This window comes from Ceraceosorus guamensis (genome assembly GCF_003144195.1).
Source record: "Ceraceosorus guamensis strain MCA 4658 unplaced genomic scaffold IE81scaffold_11, whole genome shotgun sequence".
Lineage (NCBI taxonomy): Eukaryota > Fungi > Basidiomycota > Exobasidiomycetes > Ceraceosorales > Ceraceosoraceae > Ceraceosorus > Ceraceosorus guamensis.
The window spans coordinates 284,489-301,766 of record NW_020290006.1 but is presented as its reverse complement, the minus strand read 5'-3'; the positions used below and the strand labels follow the sequence as shown (position 1 = coordinate 301,766).

Below are 17,278 nucleotides of genomic sequence, written 5' to 3'. Positions count from 1 at the left end.
CCAGATTCGGTCACTTTGACACCCGTGTGCGCCGACCGCGAATGACCTGTTCCAAGTACTATTTCGAGCTTGGCTGGTAAGCCCATGTGCGTACAACGCCATCATCTCCACAGCTAGCCAGTGCAGCTTGTTTCGCGTTCCACCTGGCCGCATAGACCACGCCAGGACCATGATTGAGAGTGGAGATGACTTCGCCCGACTCCAAGTCTGACAAGTGGACCACCCCGTCTTCGGAGCCAGAAGCTACCAGAGAATTGTGGGCAAAGTGGGACTTGACAAAGTTGGCGCGCGTATTCGTCGGACCTCTCAAGCGCACCATCGGCTTGAGCGTACGCAGGTCGTGCACCAAGCTGCAAAGACCGCAGCACCACGGATCAGCTGCCGCTCGAGCTGATCATACTCGAATCGCTGCGCTGCTCACCTGTGATTATCCTTGCCCGCGCTGAGAAGTAGTCTGGAGCTCGGATCGACCTCTACGCTGGTGCATTCTCCTAGGTGGGCATGCAAAGTGCGCACGGCTAGGCCGCTGTTGAGGTCCCAGATTCGTATCCGAGTGTCTTTGGATCTGTGGTGGTCGTATGATTCAGACGCACTCTCAGTGTGCTGCTCTACCTTTGTATCGTCTGCCGATCCACTCACGCTGTGATCGCTATCCTCGCTGCAGGATCGAAGGTGACACTGGTGCCAACCCAGAGGAGCGGTGCTTGAGATAATGAGGTCACATAATAGGACGAGGCTCGGCTAGACTCACCTCGTGATGCCCAGCGAGTGGCCCGTAAATGTGCTGACAAGCGATCCCGTAGTGGCATCGTAAAGTCGGACAAGCTTGTCATATCCACCTGCCAAGAGTCTGCTGCCATCTTCTTGCCATCGGCAAGCATATACGTCGCCAGTCGAAGATTTGAGCGTATGTCTAAGCTCCACGCCAGCAGCCGCGCCTCCTGTCACATTTCCAGCAGCGGTCGTAGTGGCGGAATGAGGGGCACCACCGCCTGATGCGGACGCGTCTCGTGCCCAAATTTTGGCGGTTCCATCTCCACCAGCGCTGATCAGATACGCGCCGCTTTTGGTCGAATCCACGTCCCACACTCTGCCTCCGTGCTCCAAGACCGCCTCACATCTGCCAGAAGCATGATCCCACAGACGCACAGAGCCATCAGACGAGCCGCTGAGCAACGAGTATCCCTCGGATCCCACCCAGCACAGTGCTTTCACGTTCCGCCTGTGGCCTCTCAACACTTGCGATATGCTGTCCGGAATGACGTAAGACTCTGATAAACGAGGGGAGAGCGTGTGAACTGAGGCGGCCGTGATCCGCGAGCGCTTTCACCAGACTGGCTCACCATAGTCATGCAGCAAGCTCCGGACGCGAGGTGCCTTCCTCGGGTGATACTTGCTGAATTCAACTTGGTACGCCACTGCCATATGTAGCAAGCTCTTGAGCCTCTCAGGTGGAACATAAGCAGAAGCCGGGTCGCTCGTATGACCACCCGTGGCCTCATCAGCAGCAGCAGCAGCATCCAGGTGATCTTGCTCGAGCAGCCCTGAGAATTGAGTGACGAGCGCTTCTCGTGCCGGCTGAGCTCCTTCCCAAGACCTGAAAGAGGGGGCGTCGGTGATGCTCTTGGCTGCGATGAGATTGAGTGAGCAGAGCCAGCGACTTTCGAATAGCATCGGCAGCAAACGGAAAATCACCTGAGAGGAGATAGCATAAGTCCTTGAATTCTTCGGCATGGGGTTGAAAGTGCTCCAAACCCCGTAATCTCTTGTTCAAGAAAGTGAAGGCCTACGAAGCCCCAGCGTGCAGAGGGTCAGAAGCTGCTCAACCCGACAAGGTGACCAGACATACTTTGCGCACCTTCTGAAATTCCCGACCGTCTATCAGCTCAAGGAAGATCTGCTTGTAGCACGCATAGCGGAACGCATTGATGCTCCTGACCAGAGGCTTGGATAGCAGCTTTTCTACTTCGTCCCAGGCACCCTCTATCAGGTATGTAGAGGAGGGAACGCAATCTGAGTAATGCAGCGCTCACAAGTATTGCTCACGACGACTGCGTGCGCGTCTAAAGCCTGACTCACCCAAGATTCCTTTGCGTAACATTCGCGCATCCGCGCTCTGTTCTTCCCTCGCTCGCACCTGACCGCTCCATTCCTCCGCGAGCATTTGCTTTGTCGCTCCAAAGCCTTCATCAGCAAGAAATTGTTCGATCAGCTTCAGCGTGTCGTCCCTTAGCTTGGAATCCGACCAGTCCAGGACTGCAGATCGGCTGGCCGAAGATGTTTCCCTCGCGCGGCCATCTCCACCGAGCCGATCATCTGGATCGTCAAAGGTAGACCAGGCGACTTCTGCTCGATGAGTCGAGCCCGAGTCGGCCGCTTGCGGTAACAAATTGCGCGCCTCAGCGAGCAGTCTAGGCATGAGGAGATGACAGCATGAAATGTCAAGCTCTTCCAAAACGCCTCCCGCATCATTGTCGAGTAGTCTGCTTGGCGACACTCACTCTGTGCGTCTGGTTTTGAAGTCTCCTTTGCTACCAAAAAGCTCGCCATTCCGTTGTCCAAAGCCATCCAGGGAGGGCAAGCCAGCTTGGCTAGAGCTGCTCGTCGATGTTCCGCCGATATCACGGGTGTCTACTGCATCTGCCGAGTCTGATGACATTTTGGCGGGCGAGCCCGAATAGCTGATCTCTACATGCGCTTGTTGCTGAGGCCGCGACTCTGAGGTCTGGCGCAGATCAGCAGCAGCGATGGCGGGCCACGCTTTTGGACTCGAGTCTGCGGGTGGTACTGGTGTTACAGAAGAGAGCTGCGAGCTGCTTCCTTCTCAAGTCTGTGAGTCGTGAGTCAGTGTGATTGAGGACCAAGTGAGGTGGAGTCGTGAGTCACAGTACCTCACGTGCTGACTGGGGATATCGCAAGTGGCAGGCGCGCACGGGCTTTCCCCCGCAGCGTCAAACAAGATCCGACGTTGCATGACTTGACACTCACGCCTCGTTTAGATAGGCGCATCTGCGCATCTGCCGGCAACCTTTCGGGGCATGAACACTCGAGACTCGAGATTCACGATTCACGATTCGTGAGTCGTAGTTGCATGCTATACCTCATCCAATTGCTCGTCTTGATCCTTGCTGCGAATACACACGCTCCTTGATTTGCAAAGCCTGGTTCGGCAGACTCTCACTTGACATCGCGATCGACACCTTCGCGCTTCCTCCCATCGAGTAAAGGTTTCAGTCTCAGTCTCATCTGAGCGAGCTTGCCTGCACGGCATGCGAGCCAGCTAGTCAACAGGGCCACCACACTTCACAATGTCAGAACGCTTACTTTCGGAGCTCGCTTTGCTCTCTTCAGAGTCGAAGCGCAAGCATCCTGACGTGCGAGCCGCCGCAGATGCAGCACTGAATGCTTTGAAATCAGACCAGACGGCGACTCTTGCCGCAGCGAAATCGGAGTCGATCCGGGCATATGACAATGTGCTGCTCAGGCCGCTTTTGTTATCTTGTGCTCCCAAGACGGCTCCCAAGGTGACCAGTATCGCTGTAGGCATGATTCAGCGGGTGGTAGATTTGAAGGCGATTCCAGAGGTGAGTCTTGCAAATAGACAGCAAGCATTGCTCCCTCCTTGAACGCGCCCAAGTCTTGACGCCTGTCTACATCCACAGTCGGCGCTCGTGGAATTAATAGACACTCTGACAGGCCTGGTACAGACGAGGCAAGACGTCGATGTGCACCTCAAGGCTTTACAAGTTGTCGCTTCGCTGGTCACTTCCTATCCGAACATTCACGACGACTCACTCTCAAAGACGTTGTTGATATGCTTCCAGATGCGGGAAAATAGCAAGGTGACGGCAGTATACACTGCTGCAGGCGCCACGCTGAGTCAGGTCGTCATGACCGTCTTCGATAAGGTCAAAGAGGAGGACGCAATTCTGGATGGCATCAAGGAGGGAGGAGAAGATGGTGAGTCGCTTGCAGAATGTCCACGTTTCGCCCTCTCCTCCTTTCAGCCTGTTAAGACTTGCTCTGCTCCTTCGAAAGCTGCTGCCGTCGCACCTTTGGCAGCGATGACGGTTCCGGTGCCAGGAAGCGATGGCATCACCCTCTTCCCGAGTTCAAAAGACGCATACAGGCTCTTGAGCGATCTAAACGCCCTCGCAAGCGGCGACGAGGCACCTTTCCTTGGGCTGGCATCGTTGCCACGCACATTCGCCTTGGAACTCATCGAGTCAATTCTGAAGAATCACGCGTATCTTTTCAAGCCGGCAAATCATCCAGAGCTGCTGTTGAACCTGCGTCAGTCAATCTGTCCATTGCTCATCAGAGCGCTCAGCGAGCGACCAGACTTTCCAGTCACCTTACGGCTAGTGCGCCTGCTATTTGTGCTTCTTCGACAATTCAACTCAGAGCTCAAAGTGGAGGTCGAGATATTGATGAGCATTCTGCAGCGACTTCTGTCTCAAGCGTCATCCCAGGGGAACCCAGCTGCTCCAAAGGATGTTCGGAGGTCGAGCGCCGAAGGCCAGCAAGCGAGTCCCGCCTGGCTCCGTATCCTCGCAATGGAAGCGGCTCGGGGCCTCTGCTCTGATGGTGAGCTTTTACGCAATTTGTGGCGCTGGTACGATGGAACGCAAGCAGCTTCGCGCGTCTTCATGGGTCTTGTGGAAAGTCTGCACCACATCAGCGTGGAGAACCCACAACTCATAGGTATGGCAGAAGCGGCGCATCAACTTTCAGATGAGGACAGCAGCAAGGGTCATGTGCACACCAAAACAGCAAGTAGCCAGGTTGGCTTCTACAATGCTGCAGCAGGTGCTGTGAGCGGCCTGCTTGGAACCGACTTGAGTTCCTCCTCCTCAAGCGCGTCATCGTCAGGTTTGAGTCACGGGAGCGTTCCCTCTCTGCAATTACTGGATCAGCTGGACAAGACTGAGCCACCAGCCGCTCCCAACACATATCTTTACTTGCTGGCCTTGCAGAGCTTGGTCTGTCTTTCCCAAACGCTAGCCGCTTTCGTCTTGCCTGTCTACTCGGCATCTGTCAACTCGCGGCCCAAGAGCGCGTCTCGCGCACCACCAGCACTGGATCTTGCAGCATACAGTGGTCCCAAACTGGCCGAGCTACAGCTGGTGTGCGACATCATCAGCAAGGCATGGTCACCAATTTTGTCAAGTTTCACCTTCTTCCTCGGCTCGCGCATGGACGAGGCCCTCTTCAGTGAAGTTCTGGTCGCTTGGCGCAACTTTACTAACACGACAGGGGTGCTGGCCCTTTCCGCCCAGCGCGACGCCTTGTTGACGAGTTTGGCGCACTTCGCTGTGCCTAGATCGGTCGTCAACAGGGTCGAAGAGCATCGCAAAGCAATGGCTCGAGCAGGTGCCAACGAGGATTCATCCACGAGCGCACCCACGCTGAGTGAGCGCAACGCTGCCTGCCTTAAAGCATTCACCCAAGTTGCATACTACTTGTCTGGCTCCTTGACTTGGAAAAGTGTGGTCTCTGTCCTGTGCGATGCAGAATTCGTCTTACGCGCACCGCGAGCCAGGCGCTCCAAGAACGAGGGTCTCAGGGAGCATCAGGGCGACACCGACGCGTTGTACTCACCTCGAGCCAGCATGGCATCTTTTTCGGCCCTGTCGTCTATACCTCCCGGTTTCACCTCAGCAAGCGCCCTCGATCCAAAAACAAGAAGAGCAGCAGCCATGAGCAATCTTGATCCTGAGCATTTGCTTGCTGAGATTACTCGCGTGTTCGAAAATTCGCATGCACTCGACGACGCGGCATTGCTCGCGTTCATCGAAGCTCTGTGCGAACTTTGCGCACGCACTGTCGGCTTGCGAACACCGCTGTCATCTCAGGCGAACGCTGGACAAAATCTGCGAGCTGCTTCTCGGCTCAATCTCAATGGCAGAAGCTTTGCATTGGCCAACCTAGAAGCCGTAGTGCTGCAGAATACGCCTCGGTTAGCGCATTCGGATCCAGCCTCAGGTTGGGATATCAGCACGAGTCTTTACTTGTCTGTTCTGAACGATCAATTGTTGGGGACCACGATTCGACTCCAAGCTGCTGAAGCATTGGACGCTTTCCTGTTTGCCGCGATGGCGACCATACCCGCGTCTGCAGAGGCCTCAACGACTTCCGCATCGGCCAACCAAGACGACTACCCATCACGAATAACACGCCAGGTCATCGATGGCCTGGCAAAGCAAGCGATCTTGAGCCACAAAAGAGAGAGCGCAGCAGACCTTGACATCCGGCGCACTGGTCTGGATACGCTTCTCCGCATGCTCGAGGCACACGGACACGGCCTTCGTCTTGGCTGGGAAACCATCTTTGAGATGTGCAGCGCTACTTGCGGTCACCAAAACGCGGGGAGCACATCTCTGGAAGACGCTGACAGGCCTCCAGAGCTACCCAAAAAGTCTACTGTACCCCTCATAAAAGCTGCCTTCCCGAGCTTGCAGTTGGTCTGCTCTGACTTGCTGGCGCTGCTGACGCTTCCGCAGCTGGAGATAAGCATAGGATGCTTGACAACCTTCAGCACGCAACATGAGGAAGTCAATGTCGCCTTGACTGCCAACAATACTCTGTGGGGCATCACTGCGGAGCTCTCCGCGCGTGGCGAGAGAGCTGCAGGAGATGGGACTATTCCGGACGAACTGACGGCACAATGGATCTTCTTGCTGCGATCGCTTTTGCGCGTTTCGCGCGACGATCGGTCGGAGGTCCGCAACGGTGCCATCGTCAATCTGTTTCGCGTCCTCGAGCAGTATGGTTCAGTGCTGACTCCGACAACGTGGTCTCAAGCAGTGATGGCTGAGGTGGTGTACACCTTGTTTGACGACTTGGACGCGGAGACCAAGCGACTTGCTGAGCTCTCGGACTCGATTGAAAAGGCAAAAGTCGATCAGGCTGATGAGACGGCGGCAACAATGGGCACTCTCCCATCCATAAAGAAGCAATGGGACGAGAGCCGAGTTCTGGCTCTGGGAAATTTTGGAAGGGTGCTTTCTCAGTTCCTCGTTTCGAAAATTGCCGCTGTTGGTCAAGCAGACTTTCAGCCCATATGGACCCGAGCCTTGAGTCTACTACGAACAAATTTTCTGGCGGGCCCGAGTGCAATTTCACAGGCTGCTGCAGAGGCTTGGGTCCTCGCGGCTAGCGTGCCACTGCCGCCCAAAAGTGAGGCGAGGTTAACGGAAGTCTTGCTGTACGCCAAGAGCGCTGCCTGGCAGGTTTGGGCTGCGGCGGGCGACTCTATCCGTCCTGCACCGACGGTCTCTACCTTTACGCAAGCCAATTTGCTCGCTTATCTGCACGTACTGACACCGATTTACGCGAACATCGGAAAGACATTCGATCTGGAGCAGCATGGGAAGCTGCTCGACGTTCTGATGGCTTGCGTCACCTACAACGAAAGCCCAGATCATACCCAAGACATCGACGCGCTCACTCCGCTTCAGACGCTCGTGCGTCAGACGATCAAATCTCTCAACATGGTGCCGGGACTTGCATCTCGAATCTTGTCGGATCTTGCCGAGTACTCTACGCTCGCTTTCACACTGGGCACAAGCCCATTGCGAGAAAACTCAGCGTTTGCTAACAAACGTTCCAGCCAGCTAACATTCGTCGCGTGGTGCAAAGCTGCTACCGAGGATGCTCTCAGCACCTTCTCGCGCTTCTCATCCAGTCAAGAAATTTTTGCGAGTGGAGCTCTCGAGAACGTGTTCAGTCGTTTGCTGGTACCTATCAAGCTCAAGTATGAGTGTCCGCCTGCAAGCCGACATGCGAAGCCTCGGGCTGCGCCGCTCTGGCAGACGGCCACGATCACGTTCTGCCGCATCGCTCAAGGCACATGCTTGGCGTTGAGGCGCGAGGGTGGCGCGCTCTCTGATCAAGCGGTCCATGGTATCTGGAAACATATGCTTGCAACATTTGAAGGCGCCTTTGACGCGGATTGGTGAGTTTATTACGCGAAGCTGTAATGCTCGCGCAAGTAAAGCTGACGGATGCCCGTTCTTACCACAGTTCAGCTGCCCGCCTTTTGTCCACGACCGAAGCCGCAGAGCACGAAAGCGTCGACTTGGTCCTTCTCAGCACTCTAGAAGTCGATGTGCTACCGTTCCTCGGTGATGCTCGTGTGCCTGCATCTCTGATTGCAAGTCTGGCATTTGGCTTGGCTCGAGCGTCCAGCCTTTACGAGCTGGATCGCGACCTAGCGGCACCTTACAGCGCTCGGACAGATAGCGCCTTGCTATCTGCCTCTCACCTTCATGCGGAGAACGGCGCATGGGCTGACGTGCCGCCCGAAGGAACCGTGGCGCCCATCATTGGTACGCCGCGCGAGCATTTCGCGTACTGGGCATTTGATCTCCTTTTCCTGATGTGCTCGAATGGATGGCAAGGTGTGTGCGCCCCTATCTTGACAAGGGCAGTGCAATCGAGATCTGACCCTGTCCCGACCTGGCGCTTGCTCGCTATTGCGCAGATCGAGTGGAGGAGCGCAAACGCGTGGCAACCTTGGCGTTACCCGCTCTCATGAAAAGGACGTCGCTGGCGCTTCAGTCTTTTGCTGCGAACGCGCCTCTTCGAGGCAGCTCACCACCTCCACGGATACAGTCAGAGGAGCTGTCTTACGTCTTGAGCTCCATGTTGGATCTGCATCTGTGGCCCGGTAGCTTGTTGGCTGCAAAGACTTCGTCAGAACGCAACAGTCAGAGTTCTGACACCATGGAGCCCACTTTGCGCTCATTGGCGCTCTCCAGCCCTCGAGCGCACTTATTCAACATATACCCCACACTGATTTCGCTACTGACGCAGCAGGCGTCCGCCATAGGAATGCCCGGGCTGGGATCCGTAGCAGCTGCGGGCACCTCGCAGCCGTTAGAGGGGATCAGGGAGGTGGCCGTGCCTGAAGGACTTTCACTGGGACGCATTGGCAGGGCTAACCCTCTGCAAAGTCCCAGACTTGATAGAGAGGGGCCGCAAGAGCACTCTGCGTTGCTCAAGGCTTGTCTCGATGTGGTTGGGGCGACTTGGTCCACGTAATGGTGACGGTTAATCTAATGCGAAGAAGGATCGGGCTGAAATGCTCGACTAATACACCTAGTACGGCATGATGCACCACAGACGCTCGAACACTTTCAAACCCTCCGCAGGGGCTCATCTTGCGCGCACGCTCTAGCCTCACAGGAATTTCCGTCGATCGGGTGCACATCTTGTCCTTTCGTCATTGCTTTTGTACGCTCAAAAGAAGAGTCGCTGTGACGTAAGAGTAATAAGGTACCTTGTCAGCTACGCGCCTCTTTGCGATCACCGGGACAGACTTACGAAGGGATACGAAGGACTGAAAGAAGCCGAGTGTGGCAAGAGGCGTAGTTTGGCACGTCAGCAGCCTGTATGCTAGGTCCACACAGAGGCGGCACATCCGGAGAGGCATCTCCATAACTACGCACTTTTTGATTCTGAACACTGCAAAGAGCAGGCTGAAGGTAGCGAGGAAGATGACGCTCCAGACGTACACGCCTGCGCGCTGTCTGACTGGATCTCTCTGAGCCGGCACAAACACGGTCAAGCTGACAAAGGAGAATGCAAGAAGCGCATCTATGACGTGCGGCCAATCGAAAATTTTGTCTCGTCAGCGAGCGCAAAGCTTGTCTGTCTCCACGAAAGCGCACTCACAGAATGCGCCAACAATCGTCGTTTCTGCGCCGTACTGATTTTGGAAGCCAGCAGCGAAATACTCGGGCTTGCCTTTGGGTCCCATCATGAGGTAGGGCGCTCCTCTGATACTGTTCCACATGTAGCCCGAGGTCATGACGACGATGGTCGCTAAGCAGAGTGCAGTCCAAATCAATTTGCTGCCTGCACTGGCAATAGACGCCACACCTTGTCCCCTAGCCTGAGCGATCTTTGGAGCCAGCAGAATGATAGAGGCCACAATCGCACCCGCGCTACCGAAGAAGGAAAGGACGGTGGTCCAAGGAAATGGCTTGACGTAGGGAAATGCGAAACCTAGATTATCGCTGAGAAAGGAAGCCACTTCTGGACCTTCGAAGCCTAGGCGGTTGAAATCGTACTTGATGGGCTGTCCAGATCCGCGCGCTTTGGGACCCGAAGTTGGAGGGAAGAACAGCAGGACTGGCGCATAGCTGAGTTGAAGCTATGCAGGCGCAAAGAGATGACACACGGAGGTACGGTATCAGCACAGTAAAAGACGCGGTCAGCACTGTGCAAAAGCTTTGACATTGCACGAAGTGAACAACTCACCTGTCTGAAGACATCTTGACCATCCTTGAACTCCAAGAGCGAGAAGATGACGTCTGCCTTTGAGCTACCTCTGCTCTTGCTCTTCCAGCCCTTCGCAAGGGTCTCATAAACAGGCGCAAAAGTGTTGCAAGGTTGACAAGAGACACCGCTCTTGACAGCGGTGAGCAGGACCACACTAGAGTAGTTTCTAGCGCCAGAGGTGATCTGAACAAAAGATTGAGGATTGGGGAGATCGATGATGCCGTGGGGAGAGGTGGAGGCTTGCTGAAGGAAAGCCGGAGGAACGCCAGAATCTGGGTTGGCTGAGGAGGAGGAGCGAGCGCTGCCAGGTGAGGCACCGCCAGAGCTCGAGCTCGACCGAGGCCGCTTCTTTGCGGCCGAGACTAATGACGCGCAATCGAGAGCGATGATCGAGAGGACAAGCAGAACGCACAACAGCTGCCCGGCTAATCGTCTGTGCGCCATCTTGCCCGAAATGGTCGAGTTGCTGACGAGCCTCGCAGTGTCGAGGGCAGCGGGCGGCAGGGCGCTTTCCCGGGGGGGGGGGGGGGGGCAGATGCGAGACGCTCCGAGGCGTCGTGTAAGGGGATCTGGCAAGCTTGAGAAGATCCTCCAGTATTCGGCTAGATCTCTAATGACCGTCGTGAGTGTGCTCTTGTGGAGATAGCGTGACTCTTGGACTGTGTGCGACGCTGACAGGTCGACGACCGAATGGAAAGTTGTAGCAGCGAAGCAATGCTAATCGTGAATGCGAAGTCACACTGGCGACTTTTCACTCACGACTCACGACCAGCACGATCAGCTACTCATCTCCCCCTCAGCCGCCGCCCTTTGGTTCGTCGCTGAAGCACCAACACGAATCAAGAATGGTTCAGAAGCAGGCCTTGGCTTGTGCGTGCGTCGTGGCGCTGCTGCTGCATGGTTCTGCCCACAGATTCGCGTCACGTGCGTAGGCGAATGCAGGTGTCTCCAACCCGCCGCACGTGCACCCCAGAACCGCGCATCCACGCACCCTCGCGCGCTTCTCCACAACCGCGCTCGCGCTCGCTTCTGCTTCGAGCCGGAATCATGAAGTCACAGCCAGCCAGGAAGCCAGCAGCCGCGCGAAGTTCAGAGCCATTCTCGATCCTGCCGCCTTTGTTCTTCCATCGTCCTTGTCCTCAACGCCATCGTCACTTCCTCTCACCCAGCTTGGTGGGGTTTTCTTCCCTCTTCCTTTCGCTTTTTATCCCCCTTCCTTGCGCAAGATTCTCTCTCGACCAGCGTCACCCAGCCTTGTTGCCGACCTTCCAGTGTTGCATCGGTTTGGACGCACACACGCAAACACACACAAGTTTAGCGATCGGCAGAAGCACGAGCTGGTCAGAAGTCAATGGCATCCAAACGCGTCTACTGATCGACTCGTCCACACAGGCTGCCTTGCGACTTGGTGTCAAAGATGGGCGACTTGACGACTGCTCTGGTGCTTCTCTCCACCTCTTTTCTTCTGGGGACGCTCTCCATGCACTGGAGAGCTGATCATTTGGTGCTCTGGCAATCTCCCATCACCCATGACTCGCTGATCGAAGCGCACGCCTACTACTCCCAATCTCTGACGGATTTGCCGCATGGCTTGACATGGCTGCTGTACATCGTTGGAACGCTCGGAGTGGGAACTACGGTGTACAAAGCTGCGGGTGGAAGAGAGAGCAATTGGTTGTTCGATGGCGCTAGTCTTTGTGAGTCATGCGCTTGTAAATACAAACCTGGGAATGCACGCGGAGGGAGCTTGCTTGCCGCGATCCTTTTGGATGTGAGACGGAGCAAAGCCGTTGGGCAAGGAGGAAACGATGACCATGCTGGCTCGCGAGGAAACGGGCAGCCGTTTTTCACGACACATGATACATGGTCGAGCCTGGCTGCTGACGCTCTCAATCATCTTGGCTTGCCGGTGACCAGTTCTTTACGGGGCCGTAGGAGTCGTCTTCTATCAGCGCATCCAGCCCAGTGAGTGCGAATCGTCTGATTGGCTCGCCTAGTGGGAGGCGACCTGAGCTCGTGGATGCGCTATTTTCAGGTCTCAATGCTCTTCCGGCGCTAGCTCCGGCACCTCGAGCGGACCCCTCGGATCCTCTAGATGCCTGCCTAGTCCCTCTGCGCGAACTGGCTTCCTCTAATGCGGTAGTGGCCGTGGCCTTGGTGGGCATCATCATCCTACAATCGGGACAGTACTACAGTCAGAGATTGGAGGAGAGAGAGAGGATGGAAGAGGATGAAGCTAGGGTCAGGAGGAGAAAGAGGAGAGCCGAGAGAGCCGGTAGGGGCAGCCTCTCCTTGAGCGATGCCGGAACTTCCACTTCCCTCAGCTCTCCTAGCAGTCCCCAACCTCGATGATCGACCACAAAGGGCATCAACAGAATAGAAAGCAAGCAAGAAGGAAATGGAAGGAGACGTACACTCGAACGGCCAGCTGGGAGTGCTAGCATCACTATCCACGCCTTGTGACTCGGTACAGCTCGAGTATTCAAAGTTCCCTCATGGACATGCACAAAATGTACGAAGACCGGGTAAAGAGGTGTTTCTTGCTAATCAAATTGTTCCATCGCTGCTGTCAAGTGCGGGGCGAGATCAGCACGCTGCCGTTGCGAACGACCATCCGTGCCTGCTCTCAGCGGCGATTTGAGCTCGGACCGCGGCCCCATTTTCTGGCTACGACGGTACTCAGTCAAGAGTCTGACGTTGAACGAGGACAGCATTGACATTCGTGCTTGGAGACTTCCCACTCGAGCTTCGAACCTGAAGGTGCCTCCTCGCCACCCTCCTCTTCGCTCGTCACTGACACATGTAGCAGCGGCCGGTACGCGTGCCACCAACAAGCTGGACTAAGATTCGCTCCTCATCCACACTCAATTATCCCTGAAGCTGCCACCCGATGACCGTGATTCGTCCGACGCGAATCGAATGCTGGTTGGCTTGCCAAACCAGTCAGGCGATTGCGAGCATGACGCCGCCTCGTTGGATGCGAGATTTCAAAATGTGGCGTGGGCAAGGGTGAATAGCAAGCGTGAGCGTGGATTGCAATTAAGGCGACCGCGAATCACGAATGATCACGGATTGCTGCTGCATGGATCGTGAATAATCGGAAGATTTTGAATCACAATGAGTGAATGCGCATGCAGGGAGGCGGCAGGCCGCACGCACGACCCCAGCTGCTGAGCGATTATACAAACTTGCGCGACTTCATCGCATCGTCTCACGCCCCTGCATCAGCTAGCCTATGCATGTATCCATCGTACCGCCATACATCTTCACCAATTTAGCTTTGGGCCCAGGTTTGAGAGGTCTCACCCTCGTCCTGTCGCACTCCATGATTCAAGATCATGGCATGCAGCATTGATGCCCAGCTAGTCAAGAGTCGCTCGTCCCTGTATGGCCGTTTGGTGTGCCTTGTGAGGTGCACGACAGTGTCACGCAGCTATACTGGACGAGCGACGATGCGGACCGTAGCACAAGATGAGACCGATCTGGACCGGACCGGTCAAGTCCGAGTCGCCTCTCAGGCGGCTCACAAATTGGAAGTCATACGCACCGGGCGAGAGTGAAGACCTTGAACAACCATTAGTCATTAGAAGCAACACCGAGTCCAGAGTCACGAATCAAGAAGCAGAGGGTTTCTAAACGTAAGGTGTCAACGTGGGGTACCTGAACGCTGCGGTAGCACTCAAGCGATGACATGCAAAATCTCCGGGGTCTTCTGACTCGAGATTGCATGAGTTAGCACGCGAGCTTCAAGACACAGCGCAGCGATCGAGAAGACGTATGGTTTCCCGGGACTTCATTTCGCTCGAAAACTTGAAAGCAGCGCACGTATCGCAAAACGGAAGCGGTACGGCGGCTATCGCAGGACAGCAATGAGATGATGAATGGAGTGGGGCCGGTGGCGGACCCGGCCCCGGCCCCGGCCTGGATCATCTCAGTGGACTGGACAAAGGTCCGTCTTCCAACTTGAGCTTCGCAGCCTCGGTCTGATAGCCAGCAGCGGTAGTCACACTCAGCGAATTTGACGGACCCTCGGCATGGTGCGGGATTTCGCGGTCAAATGGACGTCCTGGACGTTGCCCCGCACCTCAGCTCCGAGGACTAGTCGCTCCGCTCAATCAATCAGAATGTAGTGCAGCTCAATCGGAACCCTGCCTGGCTGTCCCTCGATCCTGCGCTGATAGAATCGAGGCATGGTGAGGATCGAATCTGCGTCTGCAAACAAGCATGCTGAAAAGCGATCAAGGGATCGAGTGAAAGAAAAACAGTGCTTCTTCTGCCCCGCTTCCATCTTCAAGCTACGCTCGACCTCAACCACACTCGCTCCCATCCATCCATTTCCAGTTTCTCCCGCATCTCGCAGCAGAGGTGCGCGTCCCGAAAAGCTCTTCCAGCGAGCAAAGTGGCGCAAGCTCGAGAAACTTTGTGAGGCACGCAAACATCACGGAAAATAGGCGCAAGGGTTTGTTGGAGCATCGCTGGTCCAGCGGCCTTTTCGCAGACTTGCGACATCGAGCGCCTCTCCACTTTGAGGTGCTCGTTACCCATCACTCATAGCGCCAAGTACGACTCACCTTCGAGGGAGAAATACACCCAAGTTGTCATCTCGTGATCTCGCAACGCATTTGCATGGTCTCACGATCGACCCGACCTTGCCATCACGTCTCAAAGAAGAACTGTGTAGCGCCTCGGTCACTGCGTCGGATCAGCGCGCCCACAAAAGTCTCTTTCTGTCACCATCGAGATGGCATCTTCAGTCATTGGCCTTCTTTCGGGTCTAAGGCATGGGATCCTGGGGTCCCCTTACAAGTGAGTACACGTCCTGAGCACCACTGCAGATGTCTATCCTTAGCTGTGCGGGTTGCTTCGCATTTTGAGTTTGCGGCTCGAGTTAGGGTCGATCGCAGAGCGTTCGCAAGTCGAGCCCCTAATTTCGTGTCTCTTCAATTTTGCTGCTAGCCTATCGTTGCGCAAAGACGGAGCCGGATCGCCTTTGTCTCGGTCGTTTTGGCCTACATTCGTGATTCAGGGGCTCTGCTACCGGGTCGCTATGAGCTTGGCGACCGTGTCGGATTACACATCCCAGCTCAAGCGCGCTCAATTTGAGTAGCAACTAGAGGCTACTGCGATCGAATCGAGAGCGATGGATGGAGGTAGCGATGCAAAATGCATCGTCAGCTATTCAAAGCTGACACACAAGGCGTCGAGTATATACATGCTGCGGGCCAGCAGCAGGTACTCGGCGGCGAGCTCAGTCGTATCCATGCACATGATATGAGATATGACGCCTCAGCAGCATCAAGGGCGGGGCGCGCGGCGATATCTTTGAGACCGCGGCGCGCATGTCACTTGAATCACAATCACGGACGGGCGCGACAGACTCGTCAGACTGCGTTACTCGCAGCTTGTCGAGACGTATTCACGATTCGAGCGTCTATAGCACAGCTCGGAGCATCACGAAGCGCGTCGCCATGTAGCAATCGCCTTTGTCATTAAGGCCGGTACAAGCTGTCGGTCAATTTGCCGCCGCTGCTGCCCTCGCTTGCTAAACACAGCGTCGAGAACTGCCGACTCTCTCATGGGAGGTCGCCGGCCATGCGCCCACCTAATGACGGCTGTTGCCTAATTATCTTCTCCGCCGCCGCTACTTGACTCAACAAGAGGATGGCGTCTTGACTCGAATTCACTTTGGGCAGCACTGAAGAGTCAGGATGCAAGTCGATCAGCGCAGACACTGGATCAAGCGCAGCTACACGGGGCTCAAGAGCTTCCCATCGGCGCACCGCGCACCGCGCACCCTCGTGCACGCTAAAGCTTTGCTGCTTGATCGATTGTGCGCCCGGTCGAGGCGTCAGCAGATCGACAGTCATCACAGCTATATAGTGAGGACACAGAGTAGAGTGCAGGAAAGCGCAACGCACATTCATCACAGACATCTTGATCAAGTCACGCGCGGCCGTGTGGGCGCTGACGAACAGCCGCTCGGTTACCCTTCAAACAAGGATGAGGCATATCTTGCGTAGACAGTCGTGAGTCTCCGTTGCAGGGAAGTCTACGCGCGGTGACTTGATCAAGCGGGGCGAACGAGCAGCATCAGCACCAACAGATCAAGATCCTGCGCTGCATGGGTCTTGGGCCGTTTTGCTGGCGTTGTTCGTGATTCACATATGATCAGGTCGAAGAGACAAGAGTCTTTGGGATTTGATACGTATGCGAGCGCACCACGGGTCGTTGCGGTCGTCGCTGCAGACAAAATAGGAGTCACGAGTTTGCGATGCCATGGCACAGCGCAGCATTCATCGTCATGCAGCGACAGCATGCGGTCGTTTATGCTGCGCAAACTCCTTCGCTGCTGGAATGGGGGACGATGGCTTTCGCAGTCAGATTCAGGTCGTCGGCGAAGCTTGACTTTGCCGAACAAGAGCCGCTCAATTAAGAAGTCTGATAAGTCGTAATTGAGTGGGGAGTCGTGCTATACCTGGTTCGCAAAATGCGTGCGCGCATGGCATCACAACAGGCAAAAGTCAGCGCAGCAGCTATACAGCTGGAGCATTCACAACTCGTCATTCTTGATTTGTTTGCTCGCCCGACGACGGCTGCCATCACGACTTGCCCATCTTCAGCTTGCACCCACTCAATTCACGACTCCAAGCCTTTGGGTCTCGCGTGCTTGCTGCCCTTGCTACTTCGCATCTCGCTGCTTTATATTTCGCCATCATCTTGGTCCCGTCGATTTACTCTCGTTTTCTCCAGCTTCATCACAAAGTTTGTCGCTTCGTTGACATAAGGACGCGAAGCCCTTGGAGCCATGAGCCAAGCCATTACTCCACAAGATGCCATCGCGAACGGTGCAGCGCCGAGCAGTGCCTTGGATCAAGGTGGCAAAGAGGCTGCGGGCATCTTGAATGCCGCCAACACGCCGCCCGTCACTCCGACTGGCTCCCACAATACGGGAACAGTGGACAGTGGCGCGGCAAAGAAGGCGGCCACCGGA

General features: G+C 55.6%; 4 protein-coding genes across 4 annotated transcripts; 2 read left to right on the top strand and 2 right to left on the bottom strand.

Moving 5' to 3' along the window:
• Window positions 1-9: 9 nt before the first annotated feature.
• On the bottom strand, window positions 10-2,896 carry IE81DRAFT_310712 (WD40 repeat-like protein). The gene is made up of 9 exons (XM_025512421.1): window positions 2,502-2,896; window positions 2,080-2,411; window positions 1,859-1,983; window positions 1,696-1,786; window positions 1,344-1,628; window positions 752-1,271; window positions 640-678; window positions 422-565; window positions 10-350 (listed from the first exon to the last, which is right to left on the bottom strand). Exons 1-9 carry the CDS (start codon window positions 2,657-2,659, stop codon window positions 59-61), a joined length of 1,986 nt encoding a protein of 661 aa, XP_025371623.1. The 5' UTR covers window positions 2,660-2,896; the 3' UTR covers window positions 10-58.
• Window positions 2,897-3,082: 186 nt separating this feature from the next.
• On the top strand, window positions 3,083-9,448 carry IE81DRAFT_20853 (hypothetical protein). The gene is made up of 5 exons (XM_025510954.1): window positions 3,083-3,584; window positions 3,663-3,960; window positions 4,039-7,957; window positions 8,026-8,402; window positions 8,486-9,448. The coding sequence occupies exons 1-5, from the start codon at window positions 3,309-3,311 to the stop codon at window positions 9,043-9,045; spliced, it is 5,430 nt and encodes a 1,809-aa protein (XP_025371622.1). The 5' UTR covers window positions 3,083-3,308; the 3' UTR covers window positions 9,046-9,448.
• IE81DRAFT_20830 (hypothetical protein) lies at window positions 9,145-10,854 on the bottom strand. The gene is made up of 5 exons (XM_025510949.1): window positions 10,267-10,854; window positions 9,679-10,159; window positions 9,453-9,600; window positions 9,328-9,343; window positions 9,145-9,258 (listed from the first exon to the last, which is right to left on the bottom strand). Exons 1-5 carry the CDS (start codon window positions 10,729-10,731, stop codon window positions 9,244-9,246), a joined length of 1,125 nt encoding a protein of 374 aa, XP_025371621.1. The 5' UTR covers window positions 10,732-10,854; the 3' UTR covers window positions 9,145-9,243.
• A 460-nt stretch (window positions 10,855-11,314) lies between these two features.
• IE81DRAFT_321360 (hypothetical protein) lies at window positions 11,315-13,028 on the top strand. Its single transcript, XM_025513315.1, has 3 exons — window positions 11,315-11,984; window positions 12,205-12,252; window positions 12,323-13,028. Exons 1-3 carry the CDS (start codon window positions 11,705-11,707, stop codon window positions 12,637-12,639), a joined length of 645 nt encoding a protein of 214 aa, XP_025371620.1. The 5' UTR covers window positions 11,315-11,704; the 3' UTR covers window positions 12,640-13,028.
• Window positions 13,029-17,278: the final 4,250 nt, after the last annotated feature.